Source organism: Opisthocomus hoazin, chromosome 5, assembly GCF_030867145.1.
Source record: "Opisthocomus hoazin isolate bOpiHoa1 chromosome 5, bOpiHoa1.hap1, whole genome shotgun sequence".
In the NCBI taxonomy this organism is placed as follows: domain Eukaryota; kingdom Metazoa; phylum Chordata; class Aves; order Opisthocomiformes; family Opisthocomidae; genus Opisthocomus; species Opisthocomus hoazin.
The window spans coordinates 20,757,692-20,777,234 of record NC_134418.1 but is presented as its reverse complement, the minus strand read 5'-3'; the positions used below and the strand labels follow the sequence as shown (position 1 = coordinate 20,777,234).

General features: G+C 40.9%; 1 protein-coding gene across 3 annotated transcripts in view; it reads left to right on the top strand.

The window, feature by feature from the left end:
- The window catches only part of PPARGC1A (PPARG coactivator 1 alpha), a 372,215-nt gene extending 354,024 nt beyond the window's left edge, over positions 1-18,191 (top strand). For all 3 annotated transcript variants that reach the window (XM_075420647.1, XM_075420648.1, XM_009934314.2), the window contains exons 8-13: positions 283-1,195; positions 1,759-1,863; positions 2,000-2,120; positions 10,846-10,967; positions 11,322-11,473; positions 14,408-18,191. In XM_075420647.1, the coding sequence (XP_075276762.1) occupies positions 283-1,195; positions 1,759-1,863; positions 2,000-2,120; positions 10,846-10,967; positions 11,322-11,473; positions 14,408-14,511 (1,517 nt within the window). In that variant the 3' untranslated portion in view covers positions 14,512-18,191. The remainder of the gene's footprint in view (positions 1-282; positions 1,196-1,758; positions 1,864-1,999; positions 2,121-10,845; positions 10,968-11,321; positions 11,474-14,407) is intronic.
- Positions 18,192-19,543: the final 1,352 nt, after the last annotated feature.

Below are 19,543 nucleotides of genomic sequence, written 5' to 3'. Positions count from 1 at the left end.
CTTTTCTAGTAAAATCTACAGAGAGAGGCGGGTGTCATGGACGAAGGGGAGGGGCAGAAATGATGCTGGACATTAATGGCAGTGCATTAGTACTGTTTCTATTGTTGTTACCAGACCTTTGGTGTCTCGCACCCTAAATACTCTTATTCGCAGTGTTAGTAGTGTTAAAGTGACATAGAATGGGTCTTGCTTTGTATCTGTTTTAAAGAAGCACATGAGCCGCCTTTATAAACGTTGTTCATGTGTTTAAAAATATTCTGTTCCTTCTTTTTTTCCCCTCAGGCCTAACTCCACCTACAACCCCTCCTCATAAAGCCAACCAGGATAATCCTTTTAGGACTTCACCTAAGCCGAAGTCATCATGCAAGACTGTTGTACCACCTTCAAAAAAGCCCCGCTACAGTGAGTCTTCCGGTTCTCAAGGAAATAACCCAATCAAGAAGGGTCCAGAACAGTCTGAGCTGTATGCACAGCTTAGCAAGACTACAGTACTGTCCAGTGGACATGAGGAGAGAAAGACAAAACGGCCCAGTTTGCGGCTGTTTGGTGACCATGACTACTGTCAATCTGTGAATTCAAAATCGGAAATACACATTAAAATATCCCAGGAACTTCAGGACTCCAGACAACTAGACTTTAAGGATTCTTCACCTGGGTGGCAGTGTCAGATTTGTTCTTCTTTAGAACAAGACCAGTATTTCAAGAAAGAGACTTTACAGACAAGTAAGCAGGGATCCCATGGTAATAACAGAAAACAGCTCCAAGACCAGGAAATTCGGGCTGAACTGAATAAGCATTTTGGTCACCCCAGCCAAGCTGTTTTTGATGAAGAAGCAGATAAGACCAGAGAACTAAGGGACAGTGATTACAGTAATGAACAGTTCTCCAAACTACCTATGTTTATAAATTCAGGACTAGCAATGGATGGCCTCTTTGATGACAGCGAAGATGAAAGTGATAAACTGTGCTACCCTTGGGATGGGACACAAGCCTATTCATTATTTGATGTATCGCCTTCTTGCTCTTCTTTTAACTCTCCATGCAGAGATTCAGTGTCTCCACCCAAATCCTTATTTTCTCAAAGATCCCAAAGGACACGCTCTAGATCAAGGTCCTTTCCTCAACGCAGGTCTTGTTCCCGTTCTCCATATTCCCGATCGAGGTCAAGGTCGCCCTGTAGTAGATCCTCTTCAAGGTACGGTACAGCAAATTCATGTATCATCATCGTAGTTAATAAGAAGGAAAACAGCAAAAACATAAAACAACTTAAAGGAAAGAAAGAGAAAAACAAGAAGTAGCTTAATCCAGTGAAACTCGTTCTGTTGCTCCTGAGGTGATTAACGCTGAAGGTTACGGGGTTGCTACAGAAACACTTGTTGCCATTATCCTTTAAATTTGTCAAGTTTACGCTTTCTGAGTGGAGCCAGTCAGGTCAGCAGCAGAGCAATTGGTGAGAAATGTACACAAACTAACCTTTCCCATTATCTGCGAGCTGCCCGGTGCCAATCTATGTGCAGTCCCTATCAGAAGAAGTTGACAGTGGCCGACTCTCTGCTCTGTGTTAGCCTCAATAAGGAACATTGCAGAAGGGCGGGGGGCGAAATCACTTGAGGCTCCTTAGTTGACTAGGAGATTGCAAACTGTCACTGGAAAATCCCTCTGGTAGCTTAGAAGAAATTGTAAGTTCGGGGAAGAGGTAGAAAATGGTGTCAATAGATTCAAACTGAATGACAGAGGTGAATATGTTTCTTCCTGCAGATCTTGTTGCTATTATGAGTCCAACCACTGTAGACACCGAGCATACAGAAGTTCTCCCTTACGTGCAAGATCGCGATCTAGATCACCGTACAGTCGCAGACCCAGGTAGTGCATTTTGTGTGCATTTGGTTTGCTTTGCAGTTGGTTCTCAAGAGATAATGAAGCTTTTCAGAAACTGTCTTACTAATTTTACATTCACAAATTCAGGTGCTTCATTTAATGACTAAGTTATGTTTCCTAGATATGACAGCTATGAGGAATATCAGCATGAAAGGCTGAAGAGGGAAGAATACCGCAAAGAGTATGAAAAACGGGAATCTGAAAGGGCCAAACAAAGGGAGAGACAGAGGCAGAAAGCAATTGTAAGCACTGTGAAGATAACTTTCATTTTGAAATAGATTTCTGTTTCTTTTCATAGATTTCTAAAGCGAGAACTCAGACTTTATTTTCTTCCTTTTTTATAAAAGGAAATACAAAATACAAAAATCTGCGTATGTGTACTTCTTAGTATTTTTAATTTTAGGCAAAGATGTGTTTTCATAGCCATTTATGTTTTGATGTTACAATACTAATTTTTTCAGGTTCTACAAGTTGCAACTCTCCACGTTTTTGACAGTCGACATACAAAAAGGTTACTAGAAAAAGGTTCCATCCCAGCCAACGGACAATTAAAAGTGAACCAGTCTATTCGTTGTACAGATCTATCAGTGAACCTGCATTTCATACTATATATCATCTACCAGTGTGCCAATAATCAATGTCTATTCTTTATATTTCTGGTTTTTTACATATGTAGTCACCTTACATTCCGATTGCTGGACTTTTGTAGTAGCCGAGTTGTCTGTACAGAGAGTGTAGATAACAGAGTTCAAAACTGAGATCCAAAGGCATGAGTTTTAGGTTGTTTTTTTCCTGTCTATGACTCAGTTAATTTTTAAGGTTTTTTTAGCAAAATAAATAGTCTGAAGACGTGATAGAATTTAAAAATGTCACTGAACGCTGGCCCTTTCATAATGGATATGTATTGTTTAATTATTTTGTTCATCAATGTTCTGTGTGAAGCAACTGAAATACCGGAGGCAAAGGAAATACCCATGTGGGGATGAGCAACTCTCTTGGCTGCTGTAGTAGTAGGACAGAAGAGTGGCTATTAAACAGACGGGTGGCTTTTGCCCCTTCTTAATTCCCCATTGGTAACTGCATAATGGTTTTGATAAATTAAATTGGGAGCTGCTGTAAATCTGGACTCCTCTTGTAGTTGTTAAGACCATTTGGTTGGTTGCCTTGTCATTTTACAGTTGGTTTTCTGTGTCCTGCTCTTTCCATTCTGTTGTACCTTTGTTGCTGTTCTGGCCATGCTCTGGCTCTTGCATGAAGTGGTGCAGACTGGGACACTTCGTCTTCGTTTCCAGATTTTCCCCTAGTGCTCTATGCAAGGCTCTTCAAAATGAATAGATCTTTTTTCCAGTGCCTTTAGTGGACTTGGTAGTAAAATGTGATTTGTCACACACTCGGCAGCATTTCTCCTGATACTTACACCTACGGAACTGAGAGAGAGATTGGTAGAGACTGGTGCAGTCTGTGGCAACGAGAAGTTCTGGCAGCGAATAAACACTTTTATTTTCTGATTTTTGTCTCTGCTACTGTTGTTGTTCATGAGCTTCATCAAATCGTTTCACTTTTCTCTGCTTCAGGTGCCCTATCTACAAAGTGTGGGTGATAACTTGTATTTTGTAAATCATGAGATTTAGAGCTGTAACATGCTCTGCTGTGCTGATCTGCAGCTCATTGAAGGCAATGGAATGATTTTGCTTGGCTGCAGACAGTGCTATATTTAAGTCAATTGTTGCAGTTAGTTTTAAAATATCTGGCTTCCATCAGCTTGGAGATGAACACTACCTTCCAGCAGTCGTAACTTACACTGGCTGTTCTCTCTTAGGTCTAACACAAATTAGAGATTCAAGTAGACCTCTGTCGTGGGTGTGTCTTAATACTTCTCAATTACGGTACCTTGCTGGTATAAATAAACCTGAATCCTTGTGAGGAGGTAGAAAATTTGATTTAGTTTAAAACAAACAAATATTTGGCAACTAGCTAATCAAGCGTAAAGGAAAAGGGAAAGAAAAGAAACTTTAAAAGCTCCAGATATGCTGCATCATAAATTCCTATGTTAAGAATTTTAGACATTTTAAAACCAAGGTTGAGGGTTTTTTTTAAAGTGAGCATTTTCATTATAATTAACTTCATTAATATTTAATAAGCATAAATAAATTAGAACTAAAAAATAAATATCAATAAATAGAACATTGCAAAAACTTAAAATCCAGTCACCTGTGTAAGAGCTGCGGGAGATGTAGATGAAAGCCTATTAACTCCTTTCTCCAAAGTCTTATCAGCACTTTTACTTTAAAAATCTGTATTGAATCGTGCCAGTTTATTCCCTGTGCAAATAAGTAGGGGTTAGGGGACAGCAGAGAAAGGGGACCCCTGATCCCATGAAGTCAGTGATAAAATCTGTATTATTTCTATCCTTCTCTGCTCCTTTGCTTACTCCTTTTGGCTTATGGGTCTCTACTGTGTCGTCACCCTATTCTTTCTTGTGGGACTCAACCCAACTTGTTTATTGTTCAACCACAAGAATCTCCTCTATTTGCTTGAACTCTTTCTACAGTCCCATAAATTTAGATTTCTTTGCTCTCTTCACTGGGGAGTTTTTTATTTTCTTTCTAGCCCACTCTTGTGCTGCAAGAATTGATTCATGGCCACATAACTCCAGATACTGTTACAAGAGTGGCCCAAAATGGGGCAGTACTAATGCCTTGGGTGTTACACAGCGCAGGTGGCTTTTCTTCATGAGAAGGACCATGCTAAAGTCTCAGGAGTTAGTTGTAGAAAGGATGCACAGTGGAAAGGGAACAGAACTTACAACTGAGCTAAAATCCATGAAGTATTATTGGTTCAATATCTAGAATTAGCCCCCATGTGATGAGCAGAGTGGGAAACCTAGGAAAAAGAACCGAGAAAAAAAATCACATTTTTTGATCTGTCAAAACCATATGTGCAGCAGTGCCCTCTGATTGTGCAGGCAGCTTGTATTTTGGCAGACGTGCAGACATATTGGCAGAATGCTGAGGAGGCTTGTTTTAGAAGCCTGAGCTCAGGCTGTGTGGTGGAGGCGTGTTTAGATGGCTGTCCCTTCAGTCGTGCACTCAGCACCTTTGCTGCAGTACGTTCAGAGCAACTGAAAGCCCGGGCTAGCATTTCCCTGTACGGATTCCTGAATTCCTGCCTAGAGTTACTGCTATGTACAGGTGGCTTGACTTCAAAAGGGACTGTGGTATTCTTCTCCTCTTCCTTTTCTTCTTTTCCTTTCTCCAGTTACTGGAGATTCAGTACCTTTTTTGTGGATTGGGGTCTTAACTTTGAGCAGTCACACTTGACAAATATAGGTGGAACCCACAAGATATTTTCCAGTTAGAGAATAAGAAAAATGTTTTTGTCATTCATTCATTTATTTATACTTTTGATTGTTATGCCTTTGCTAACTGAGCAAATGTTAGGATAGTTTAGTTTGGACTTGACTTTATTTCACTCCGTCCCCATTTTGTTTTAGAATGGGTCCTCACTGAATGTAAGGATGGTTGCTACCAAGAGTTAGCTTTGTAATGCTAACCAGACATATTGATCATGAAACTTGAGGAGCAACTGGACAGGACAGTCTGTTCCTGGCTTTGTAGAAGCTGGAGTCCAACCCCCAACCACGGCTGAGCACAGTGACTTGCCAAGAAGACTGAGGACCACTTTTTTCTTCTGATACACCCCAGGATATTTCTGAGTTATGCAGGCTTTTATTCGAGCAGCTCATGAGACCATGTGGCAAATACTTTCCAAGGCACAGCTTCAGAAATGCAGTTAGCACATTTCAGTTCTGGAGCCACCAGTTTGTGGTTCCCTACTGACGTGGTGCACCAGGCTGGAGGGTTAAACTGTCTGGTGAGCAGCCTGGTGTTCTGGATCCACGCTACTCTGCCGCTATGGCCATGATACTGACTTACTGTTACAGCCTCCCTGCAGCTCATTTACTGCCGGCGCTGGCTCCTGCCAGGACGTATAACAAAATCTGCTTTTATACCTGAGGAGAAAATTACTATTAACGTTGCTACTTTTCATTTCTAAGTGCTGACAGCCTCCATGAGACAGGTATCAAGAGTCCCTGTCCCAGAGAGCTTACAGATGAAAGAAGATAAATGCACTGTGAGGCCACTGCAGCGGAAAGAAACACAGGGTTTCAAAGAAAATAAATTGCTCTACAACAGGAAGGCAGGAGAAGGGTGGTTTCATAAATGAGTGCTTGGCTTCTCTAAAGTCTAAAACCAGAGTCAGCCTATAATGGAGTGCATTTCCACTAATGAAGTTGTATATTTAGTTTGAATTTTTTTGCTGTTGCTCATCTTGATGGCCCTGATCTCAGGCACTCTACCTTTGCTGTATGAGTAGCTGAAAATGTATCAAACAGATTACCTAAATCTTGAGGTTTGCTGGTCCATCATTATTTTTCTAGCAATGACCATGGAGGGTGGCTGAACTGTTTCAGTCCTCAGCTACACAACAGCACTTGAGAATTTAGTGCAAGGTTCTTTCATTTTTTTCCAGTTTTCGTGATTCTTCCTTTTGCCATTTATACTTGCTCACAGGTCATACTTACTCCACAATTCTTCTTTAATACAGAATCTAAAGAGATTTTTTCCTATTATTATTACATCAGAATCTTAAGCTTTAATGGCTTTTTCCATCCATAGCATTTCTGGTTTTTAAACTGTCTAACCATTCCCATTGTGCTTTCAAAATGGTATTTGGCCTTCACTCTAATGATAAAAGTCTTCATGGCTTTCTACTAGGAGAGGAGAGGTCACTTGGCATGGAAGGCAAAGCAGGCATGGGGCACCCAGCCAGCTGCCCGTGCTGGAGCAAGCAGCAGAGCCTTTGACAAGCCCATGGCAGACCTCAGCTTTAAAATGCCTCTGGATTTCTTCTTTCAGCTTCATATAAAGCATTACCTGGCTTTAGAGAACTAGGTACGCACCACAGATGTGCAGGCAAAAAGCAGTGGGGAATACGGGGCCAGCCGCACTATGCGGTGTTGCCTCTGGAGTGGCTGCCTTCAGCTCCCACGGACCCTGCTTAGCAGCACCACGGGCCGGCGAAGCAAACAAGTGCTGGGTGAAGAAGCGCAGTGCAAAAAGCTATGCGAAGACGAATACATCTAATGGTCTGTGCTTTAGTTCCTTGTGAAATACAGGATGAAGAATGAGGAAGGGAAAACAAAATAAAGTTTCGGAGGGAGCCTTTGCAAGACAAAAAGATCCTGAGCATCAGTGAATGTTCGCAGGATGAGTGGTCCCTTTATTGACCCTTAGATATGTAAGGTTTATCGTGGTCCTGTTTTCTGAAGATTTGACATCGTACTGCTTTAGTATTTTCATCTGAGACTTGAAATACTGCTTTTCAGTCTGAGATTTTCTGCCACATCTGCCTATTCAAATGTTTTTACCGCAAGGAAGAACAAGCAAGATTATGAAGAAGGACCTTTAAATAATCTGGAAAAAAGACAGACATGTTGGGCCTGAGGGATTTGTCTGAACTCTTCTTTTTTCCTTTATTTACTTGGCAAATCAATGAACTAGGCTTAAAGCTTATGATGCAGAAGAAGTCATCTGTAATTCCAGGAGGGAAATATGAACTTCTGGAGTTTCCTGCTGGTTCCCTCTGCCCACATTAAATTGAAAACAAAAGCTTTTCTCTGCTGCTCTCTAGATTTCCAAGTCATATCATCTCCTCTAACAAGTGCAGTAAAAAGCATACTTAATATGCACATATGGACTTGTGCATGTAACTTATTATGAAATAAAGGTCTTCGACCTTTAGAGGTACATTGCAAGCTTGTTAGGTTTGTATAGCTCTTTATTATTAATGGGAATAAAAGACAAGTGTCTCTGTGAATACAAATACATTCTTCATAGTTGCTTTGAATAAACCAAAGTTAGCCAAGACAAAGACAATGCTGTGTGAATCCTGTGTTCTCCAGGATCTACACCATCATGGCACTCTACTTAAAAAAAATACTTGAAAGAACATCTCTTCATGTGTGCACGCTGGAGGACATATGGTACATTTCAGCTTTAAATTTGAATTTCCTTAATTTTGCAGGTTTAACTTATTCCCTTAATGATAGTTTAACAGGCTTTTTTTTAATTGTTCAGTTTTGTTTTATTACAGTTGTCTTAAAGGGGTATTAAAGATATAAAGGTTATTAGAGGGATAGAAGAGGGAAAAATTGCACAGGCATGCACACAGACTTATGGAAGAGCATGCAATAGTTATTTCCATCACACTGTAATATAACAATCTCCATGTCAGTGAATGAAACATTATGTTTTTTCAGTCGAGATGTATTATCTCAGCTAAAGTGTATTAGACAGTCTGCTATGTTATGTTCTGCTCCATCTGGTCAGTCATTTAGGTTCAATAGCAAGTATCAATGGAATTGTTTCTTATCAAGTGTTTCAGTGTGGTTAAATCCCTGATTTGGTAAAACAGTCTGAAAAAGTAATTACTGTACATATGCAGATTTTCCTGTTTTTGAAGTTTATGGCACACAACCATAATGAAAGCAAGCAGAATTAGAATGGGGAAAATGGAAGAAATGCAGATTTCTGTAGCTTGCACTTTACAGTCCCTAGTTCACAGAAGCCCTACCCAAACTCCTCTGTCAAGAAGGTCAGGGCTCTGGACTTGGACACAGTAGAGAGAGATAAAAAGCAGCAGCTCTCTCTAAAGTACCCCTCTTCCCTAAATTTATGGCCACCCATGAGCACTTACCCTTCTTTTAGCTGTGCTAGCTTCTCCAGACTGCGTTGCTATGGCAGAGAGCAAGGGCAACTTTTGGACCATGCACTTCAGAGGGCAGAACATTTGAAAATGAAAATGTCTGTTCCAGTAGGGCTACAGAGGACTACCAAGGCAGTCACCTTTTTCCTTATATAATCAAAAGTGGCAGTAGCTTCAAGCATCTGAATGAGGTGCTTACTTGATCCCGTTGATGAAGGAGACCATATACGTACTTTGGTAGAGTAACCAAAGACTCTGCTGGGCAGACCACGGAGCTATAAAGCACCCAGATGGCTGCAGCAGTCACTTTTTGTGCCATACCTTAGTGGGTATCGCTTTTGGGTAGGAGTGTTTGATTCTCGGATTTCCGTTTTCTGGAGCTTTGAACTCACTTTCATTTCTCAGGAGCTTAGATTAACTGGAGCTAAGCCCCTGAGATTTGTGAGGCCAGGAAAAGAGTCAGCAACAACAGTTGACTGAGTGTGATAGTGAGAAGGAGTTTCTGTTGAGACGCAGATGTATTAGTTGCAGCTTCCTGCTGCAGGAGTTGTTTATTTTGCATTAAACAGTTCCTGGGAGTAGAGTGCTCTCCTGGGAACAGGGAGGCAAGATTTTGGGCCCCCATAACTAAGAAGAGTTCTGATCCCTTTATCTCAAATGAGTGCTCAAACAAGTAAAGAAGAGGCATCAGGATCGTTTCTCTTTCTACATGTGTTTTTGTCTGATCTCAGTCCTATAGTCTGTGGTCCAAGAATGACTAGTGCCTTATGCCTCTGTGGAGACCCATGGAAAAGATACATTTCATGCTATATCTAAATTGTAACACTGTAAACTACCTGTCTCATCAGGCTAGGATATTTCTGAGCAGGAATGCAAGTCTATATTTAGGTCCCTAGAGCCTTTTGCATCGCATGTTGAAGTGCCATTAGCCTTTAGGCACCTCCAGGTTGTGATAGTCATGAATTCTCAGCAGTCAGCGTAGCACCTTTGGCATTCAGCACCTAAATTCTGCACAAGTCTCAGGTGCCAAAGCTGATGGTTTAAACTGACGTTGCTCCGCTGACTGACAGATTTATGCCAGCTGAGAATGTGGTGGTGGTGGTTCGATTTATGGGACAAATGTGGGGGTGTGTAAGGGATGAGCACTAGGTCCAGTAGTGCCAGGGTTCTTCAGGCCAGAGGCAGGAAGGCTGAGCACCCAAGCCACGTATAACTGGTGCTTCTTTGCCCTGATTACCTTAAGGTCATTGTTCTGAAAATCTCTTCTTGCCTTTTGCTTTGCTTGCAGCTCACTAAATGCCTCTATCCTCAGGAAAGTATTAATCCAAAAATTCATAAAGTGACTCTCACAGCGCTCACCAGTCCTTCTGTCATTCTGCTGAGTATTTCCACTCAGGAAGGAAGGGTGTAACCATGGCTCAGTTGTTTTAAAAGTATCTTTGATGCTTTGCTCCGAGTGTCGAAGGAACATGCAAATGACACCCTAGCCTGTAAAGAGTAGGGAATACAGTCAGGTTTTTTTTTCCAAAGAAACCAAAAGGGAATGGTGACCACAGGATATATTTCATTGTCGTGCCTTCCCCTTAGAAATACTTATTTTAATAAAAGTCATCTTCTGGACCCCTAACAGTTTTCCCTCTGTTTTAAGGTATGGATTGTGGTGGAACAGCTGATAGGAGGATGAATAAGCTCTTGAGTCATCTAAGTTTGTAATGTTATGTTTGTAATACATTTTGTTGTGGATATGGTACATTTAGGCAATTATTGTGTTACTTTATACTAGTCCACAACTAAGATGGATTTTGCCCAGTATTGTATAGATGGCAAGAGAAAGGGCGGTCCTGGTTTGGACGAGTTTACAGTCTTGGAGGGGAAGTAGTAGAAAGGGTGGCAGGGAAGAAGGTGCAGTGGGATACAAAGGGAGCTCTCTGTCAGTGTGTAGCAGAGCAGTGACAGCAAGCAGTGAAACCTTCCAGGAGCACACCACCGGACAAAAGCAGGGTCATTGGAATGCCTTAGGTGCTTTCCAGGAGAGAACTGTTTTACTAGCAAGATGCAGTAGGTCTTCCACAAGAGACTGTTACTATAATTATGTATCCTCTGCACATCCGTGTGTGTATTTGCATGCATATATGTGTAGGTTCATCTCTATTACACATTTATTAAAAATATGCCTTCCCTGTTGCTGTTTCTCGACAGGAAGAACGTCGTGTGATTTATCTGGGTAAAATCAGACCTGACACAACCCGAACAGAACTGAGGGACCGCTTTGAAGTTTTTGGTGAAATTGAGGAGTGCACAGTAAATTTGCAGGATGATGGGTAAGAACTTTTGAGATTACTTCTTCTTTGGGAGCTGCCATATGTAAAAAATTATGGCAGAAAGATTACTGGTATGGGAGTTACCAATGTAAGTGCTGTGACAGATGACATGCTGAGTTCAAAACCTTATTTATTTTCTTTCATCCTTATTTATTAATCTTGCTAGTTGAGATTTCCTGTCCCAGAAATAAGTATTTAGCTGCATGACAGAACAATCATGCTGATAAATGGATGCAGTACTTCTGGCATTTCCACTGCTGGATCTCCTGCAAGTTCTTGCTTTCAGGAAGGGGTTACACTGATGTGCGTTAACTCTTTTCAGCTTTTGTTCACAACTGTATTTTTCAATTGCAGAGACAGCTATGGTTTCATCACCTACCGCTATACTTGTGACGCCTTTGCTGCTCTTGAAAATGGATACACTTTACGCAGGTCAAATGAACCTGACTTTGAGCTGTACTTTTGTGGATGCAAGCAATTTTGCAAGTCTAACTATGCAGACCTAGGTAGGTGTTTTGCTCTGTGTATATTAAAGTACATAACTGGAACCTTGTAGCTCAGGAGAACTGAAGGTTTGCTTCTTTTTTGTTTGCTGCTTATATTATTTAAAAGATTGGAGGAGGTTAAAGGAAGTAGTTTGCACTTGCTGCAAGAAGCTTAAAACTCTACTAATCTGAGCTCTAATCTGGGCTGTCTTCTTTCAGATATTTCAGACTGTGAAAATTCCTTTAAAGCCCATTTCCATCATTATAAAAAATGAGTGCCTGATATTCAGTAATACATTTCCGTATTGAAACGGTAGCACCACAAAAACCTCCTGCATGCTTTGCTATTCATTACTATGCTATGACTGTGTGGTTCTAGTACCTGATTTATTTATATGAGTGATAAACAGAGAACAAAGTAGATGCCTCACCCAAAAACATTCATTATGATTCTTACTTTGCCAAGACTTGTGCTGTAGATGTGTAGAACTTGCCAGAGATACTCCTTAAACACAGTTGATAGTTTCTCTGAAATCTAGAAGGGCTTGTGACCAAATCTGGCTCTTAGAGCAAAGGCCGCGGATCTCAACTGGTCGTTCTCACATCGTGCGTAAGCATCTGTGTATGAAGGTCTCTTCTTGCAGGGATTTCCAGTTATGATGTAAGAGGCTCCTACCTGTGGAGAGCTTAGCGAATCTCTTGGTGTTTGCTGTCCCAGTGATGTGGGGCAGGGTGCATACCAGTCTCCAGACCCCAGTATGCTGTGATAACTCCAGTTCCAAGTGTGCGTACTGGCTGTGAAAACACATCTGGGTCTGTCCTGGTCCTGTCTGGGCAAAAACGTGTGGTTCTGTCCTGTGCTCTGGGCAGGGTGGGATGCTTCCCCTTGCGTGTCTGGAGGTGTTCAGACGCTTACAGCAGGAATGCTGGTGTTAAGTATATGCATAAAGAGACTATGCAGACTACGAAAACATCCTCCATAATATTCTAATAAATTCTATTATAAACTCACCTCTTATTTAATTACCTTTTAAAATGTAAAGTACTCATTAAATGTTAAACCTTTCCTGATACCTGTATAAATAGACTAAAGGTATGGGAGACACTCTTTCCTGAAAAAAATAGCAAGGGACATTTTGCCGTTGAATCTATATTAATCAGATAGTGTGGTTTTTTATGAATAAATGACCACAGTCATTAAAATCTCTAATAACCCTCTAACACAGTGCTAATGAAATCTTGTATGTGCTGCCCTCGGCTTTGTACAATGCAGGAAGTGAATACAGATGTATTTTTTCTAAGCAATTGATGTCTTTTCCGAATAAATGATAAAGATGATACGCATTGTTCACAATGAATATGCTATAATTCACTTCAGTGGCTAAACAGATAATGCAAAGCTAAGAAAAGGCAATTGACTGCTGAAGAGATAGAAGGTTGATGTTGAAAATATAAAAGGTAGCAAGGCATTTGTCGAAATGTAGGCTGATAAAAACAGTAAAAACAGATTGAAGTCCTGAATTGATTTGACTTATCTTCACTAGTGGAAGCCAGGGTCGTCTCTGTATCTCAGAAAATCTGGGGTTTAAAATAAGTTGTCTGAAGGGAACCCTCTCAAGCGTTATTCATCGCTGGGAGTATTCACTGGCAAGTCTCTCCATGCTGAGTGGGATTCCCAGAGTATCTGTGAGCAGAGTATTTTCACTTTGTCCTGCTGACAGCTTGAGCTTCTCTACTTCAGACTGCATTCCCTGTGTTTTGTAGAGTATCTGGTAGTGGTACGTAAGGAAATGGCAGGATGAACTTTAAAATTCATGAGCTAGTCCAAGGACAGAGAGAATTAATCAGCCCTGGGTTGAGTACAGAAGAAAGAAAACACTTGAAAATGGCAGTCAGAAGTTTAACACCTCTCCTCTGTGAGAAGATATTGTCTTAACAGAACTTGTAATGAACATTTAATGCACAGTGTGTCTTATAGTGGTAGATGGGGATTTCTGATTAATTCAACACAAGAAATGGCAAGAAAAGGGCACTCTCGTAAAGGAACTGTGACACAGGAACCGCAGAGAGTTGGTGTTAAGCAGGGATGACTCCAAAAGGAGATTCGGAGCTTGCAGCCACGTCAATAATTGCTGGACTGGAGCTGTTTGGCCACAAACGCACGATCCCTCCTCTGCGCTCACAACAAGCTGGCGTGCGTGTCTGAGCAACTAGCAAAGCTGGCGCAGGTATCGCAGGAGCTGGCCTGTTACTGCTGCTCTGGCTGCTCACATACGCTTGCAAAGAGCTGAGGAGCCCGCCTGAGGTTGCTCCTACAGCGGTGCACAGGCCCTGCCATGAACCGCTCACAGTCTGAATAAGCAAGCCCCCAAAAAATCAGAGTGGAAGCGAAAACAGAGATTGAGGGAGATGTGGTGACTAGTACAAGACGCCGAGGCAGGGCAGGCAGAAGCAGCAGTGTCCCCTGCGCGCTGCCCACAGGCTGCCCTGGCTTTCTGCAGAACCACCCCCCGTCACCTTTCTCAGGAGAAGTCAGTCTTGGCTATTGCATGTTGCAAAACAAATGGTGGTGTATTTTTGAGTGAAGCATCTATCAAGATTATCTGGACTACTTTGAGATCTATTCATAGCAGTGTGTCAGTGCTCAAGTCCTTGGAGAAGCTATTTTGGGTTTACCTGCTCTATATGTACATGTAATTTATGGTATACCCCCTCCCTCTCCAGTCCTGTGTACTGCTTTTGCTAAGTTCTGCTGCTGACCAGAAAGCTCTGCCCATACCTAAAGCTTCTCTGACGACCATTTCTGGGCTTTTATCATCCCATTCCGATAAAGCTGTGGTCATGAGTGGATTGTTTCCGCAGTGCTTTTGTTGTGCCGTTGTACAAAGAAAACAATGTAAGTACTCGCCAGCCGTTCTTGCCTCTTATCTGAACATGCTTCTCTTTGGGTTTCAGATTCAAACTCAGATGATTTTGATCCTGCTTCCACTAAAAGCAAGTATGACTCCATGGATTTTGATAGTTTACTTAAAGAGGCACAGCGGAGCCTGCGTAGGTAACATGCATCATGCCTGAAAACGGAGGGATGGCGAATACCTCACGGACATCACGTCCTTCAATAATGGACAATTAAAAAGTCGTGCTTAGGAATTTCTCATACTTTATGCTCTCTGTTCAAAACCATGGTTTACATGAACACAGCTGCTTGACGAATGGAGAGGCAGGATGGCTGTCCAGTAAGCACACGCGTGTCCATGGGTGTCAGCTTCGCTTTCGCGGGGGATTGGTGGCGGGGGAGACAGGCGTTCCTCGTGAGTTCAATGCAAACCACAAGACGTGGCAGCAGTTCCACAGAGATACACGTACAACGATGAACTGCAAAATCTGTACATAGTGCATTTTAACAAAAAAAGAACAAAAACAAACAAAAAAATCAGATTTGAGAACTGCGGCTGCTGATGTCTGGGAATCAGACACTGCATTCTTTTTTTATTTTAATGAAGCTTCTTCTCACAACACAGTGATAATATGACAATCCAGAAGAAACCACAGGTCCCAGAAGCCTACAATCTGTTTTGGCTTTATTTTCACATTTTTCTTTTCCTTTTTTTTTTTCTTTTTTTGGTGTTGTTTTATTTTTTTTATCCTTGCAGAAGAGAAAATGAAAGGCTCAAGCTTCCCTAACATTTTGAAGTTTCATCCTTTAATTCTGACACCCATGTAAATGTCTACAACATTGATCTTCTACAGCAAAATTTTCAAAGCCTTGTTAATGGTCAAATGTGCAGCTTGTTCAGCGATTTATTCTAATGAGCGGACGTGGTGTTACATTATTAATGAGAGCTGGATATAACTATCTGGGTGTGTGCACAGGTAGTTTATTTGCTACATTCTCTAAGGTAGTTTATTTACAAATGTTAAACGGAGTATTTTTATTTATGTACATACTGTATGACGATGTTTTTTTTGTTACAGCTATGCACTGTAAATGCAGCCTTCTTTTCAAAAACTGCTGAATTTTTCTTAATCAAGAATACTCAAATGTAATTATATGAGGTGAAACAATTATTGTACACTAACGTATGTAGAAAGCTGAACTTAACGCTTATATATATTTGATTGTAAAAAAAAAAGAGAAAAGCGTGTGGGTGAGGGTGTGCGTGTGTATATGTGTGTGCGCGTGTGTCTGAGTGCAAAAGCGCTTTACACACATTCATCCATTCTTTGGTGAGCTTCTATAACAATTTTGTCAATTATCCTAGCCCAAAAGTTAACCATTTCTGCAGTATTTTTCCACATTTTTCTCATTGCTTGATTTTCTTTTGCAGTTTTATACACTGAATTTGTTAGGGGAATGAAATTTTCTCATCTAAAATTTTCTAGGAGATATCATGATTTTATGTAAAGTCTCTCAAAAGGGTAATCATTAAGAAATGTTTTTATTTTATGTATCAACAGTAGTTTTGGAACTAGAGGTCAAAAATCTTTTTAAAATGCTATTTTGTTTTAATTTTTGTGATTTTAATTTGATAAAAATACGCTGAGGTACTAAGTACAGTATGATTTTTACAGTAATTCTGTGTCTAAACACTGTTCTTGAAGCCAGTAATCTTTTCATTGGCAGAGTTTAATGATGGTATTTATCTATATTTTTTACAGTTATGCATCCTGTATAAATACCGATCCTTCATTCCTTTGTTTACGAAAGAGACATATTTATCAGTTACAATTATCCTATTTATTATAAATTATGAGATGACTAAAATAATAAAAAGGCCAGTGGAAATTTTATACCTAGGATGCATGACGATTGTCCGTTTCGAGTAAGTGCTTTGTTTGGAATTTCAGCTTTTGCAGCAGCAGTGGGTTGTTTGTTTTTTTTTTCTTTTTTTACTATGCACTAGCATGGCCTCAGATGTGCCCATGACATTGTTGCTGATGACATTGCTTCTGCTAAATTAAGTAGAAACTTCAGGAAAGAAAAAAACCACAGGAGTAGACTACTGCTATTCTGAGCGTCAGAATTTTGCCTGAACTCGGAGTCTCTAGACTGAATCAGCAAAGTTTGGGATTTGCTTGCGAATGTATACATTTGGTATTCTATTACTCTTTGGCATTCATGACTCCTCTTAAAGGTATGGCACACCTAACTATTTAATCTCCTTTCCCACTCCCAGTCATAGAAAACTGATTCCACTCCCATGCCAGTGCAGTTGAGTTTGATGGCTGCATTCATTTTATCACCAGCATATTGTGTTCTGAGAGATTCCACTGTCTGTCCTGTCGGATGCTTGCTTGATTTTTTGGCTTCTTATTTCTCAGTAGATAGATAGCAATAAAATAAAAAGAAAAGAACTTTTTCGGAGGTTCTGTGTTACGACTGTAACATTCTTTAATCTGCATAATTCTTGTTGTTGCTCTGTAGGTTAAAAATGCAGGTATTTTAACTTTGTGTGAATGCCAAACTAAAAGTTTACAATTTTCCTTTCTGAATTTTGAGTATCTTCTGTTGTAAAGAAAAATATTAAAAGCAATAAATTATTTTTAAGAAATCAATATTTAGTATATCATATTATGTGTTCAAGGACCAGATGCATTACCTATTTTGCCTTTAAATTTATGTGATTAAATTTTAAATACATTCTCTTTTGCCCTAGATTGCTGACATGAATAAATTGGTGTGGGGGGTTGGGGGGGGATTATTTATTTTGCACCAAGCAGGCATAATGACATGAGTCAATTTTTTTTTTCACTGGCCTGACAAACATTCTCATCTTGAAGATGGCTTTCCTCTGTGGATTTACAAATTACATATGAAATTAATAGAGCTAGGACTGCTGAATAAAGCTATTTGTATCCTTTGTAGACACTGTAGTAGGTAACCCATCAAAATACAAACTCAGTGTTTCGTTTTCTTTTTTTCTCCCCCAAGAACATTTCAAATTAGCACATGTACGACATTGTCACCGGAGGCAAATTGCAGCATAGCTCTGTGTGTCTTTTAGATGAAGATTGTGCTGTTGCTTTCATGCTGTGGTAAGTACCACGTCCACAATACAGGTAACAGAACTGGTACTTAGAAGCTATGGTCTTTCCTAGAGCTGTAACAAAGTAATTCCTACAGAATACAAAATGATCCAAATCCAAACAGAGGGGAGCCTAAAAATGAAGAAAAATATCTATGCGAAACTACTCTGAAAAGCAGTTGGGCTGCCGTCACCAAGAGCAGCACCGAGAGGAAAGTTTGTGCCTCTGGGGTATAATACTTGGGTCAGTTGAAAAAAAAAACCACCACACCTTCTTCTCATCCCTTTAGATGTAAGCTTACAGTAGGTAATGATTATGTGTCCTTTTTGACGGCTGTAATGAGAACTTCAATCACTGTAGTATAAGATCTGATCTATAAATGACCTAGAATAGCCATGTAATATAATGTGATGATTCTAAATTTGTACCTATGTGACAGACATTTTCAATAATGTGAGCCACTGGCCTGATGGAACTACTGTAAGATTTGTACAGTAGGTAAACATGTGAAGCTATTGGTTGGACTATGCTGAACAGGGAAAGCGAGATACTAGTTAAGCCCAAGCTGGGCTATTTTCCACCTGCCAATTCTACATGTACTTTTGTGGTTTAATTCATTGTATGAAAATTCCTGTGATTTTTTTTTTTTTCTAATGTGCAGTACACATCAGCCTCACTGAGCAAATAAAGGGAAACGAATGTTTCAAATCCATTTCTGTTTCTCTTTTTTATCACAAGTGACAGGGTTTTTCTCCACCACCACCTCCCCCAAGCTGGTCGTGTGCTGGATTTTCTATTACTCTTCCTGATGGTCATAGTTGATTTCAGATAGTAGTCCAGATCACGCCTGCGTTACTGCACTGTGGGCAGGAGACAGAACCACTAGTTTTAAGAAAGAAATTTAATAGTATAAAGGCCCTCTGTGCCTTTCTGCTGGGAGTACCCAAGGCTGTTGAAGGGCCGACATAGACCTTGTGGGAAGACTTCTGAAAAACACTCAGTGGAGTTTTAAGAGTTGCTGGCTCCAGTTAGGAGGGGGTGGGGAATGTGAGGGCTTTTCTACGTGGCTGTGCTTGGATCCAAGTTGTGCAGGTAGTAGGGTCCAACAAGTCCGCAATGGTTGATGTCTTCCATCCTGACATGATAAATACCTGTACTAGGAAAAAGCACCGTCATGAAAGTTCTTCGCCAGCCTCTCTGTCTCAGCAGACAGGCTAGGAGGATCAGACAGGTAGGTGGGTGGACAAGCAGAAGTTCTCTGAATCCTTCCTGGACCATACAGGGTGCAGCATGGTAGGCTTCCACACTGGCACTGCCACTGGGCAGGCTACAGGTGGAGAAGTGCAGGGGGGCTGCCAAATGGTGCTCACGGCCCTCTCACCTGTGCATAGAAAGGGGAAGGAATTGCTTTGCTTTGGTTTGCCCGGGGTTCGTTCACAGGTAGCCAACGTACTGCTGTAGGCCCATCCCGTTGTGTCAATAGTCTTCTCGGGGGCTTAGCGACACCACACACTATGACTGAGTCTTCTGGTCTCGGTGTGTGCCTCGGAAGGTACCCGAGGCGTGGTGTGAGGAGCAGCGCAGGGCAGCCTGCGCGGCGGGTGGGCAGCCTGGTTGTGGACTTTAGGTAAAGAGGACCATGGAGTTCATTTGAAAAAACTGCCTTTCTCAAAACGACTAGCCGCCACCTCATCTCTGTTCCTAACATTTATTTTACTCTCTATAACAATATATTTTTTTACTTGCAAAAATGTTTAGCTTTTGCATTTTTAGCATTTTCTCATCCAAACTGTTGTGCTTGGTGCTCGCAATGGTTGTGGAGCGAAGTTCTTTGCTGCATGGGGTTTGCGTTGTTGACTCTCTGCTGCTGATCAAATTACTGCTCAAAACATAGTGGGCCAAATCTGTCCCTGATATACTTCATCAGTGGTGTTACTGTTCCACAAGGCATGATTTTAGCCCAGTGTTTCTCCAGTTACTGGGCTTTTTAATTTGATTTGTTTATTCATTTCATATTTTTGCATAGCACTTTGATGCTTGCAAAAAATCACTCTATTGGACTTC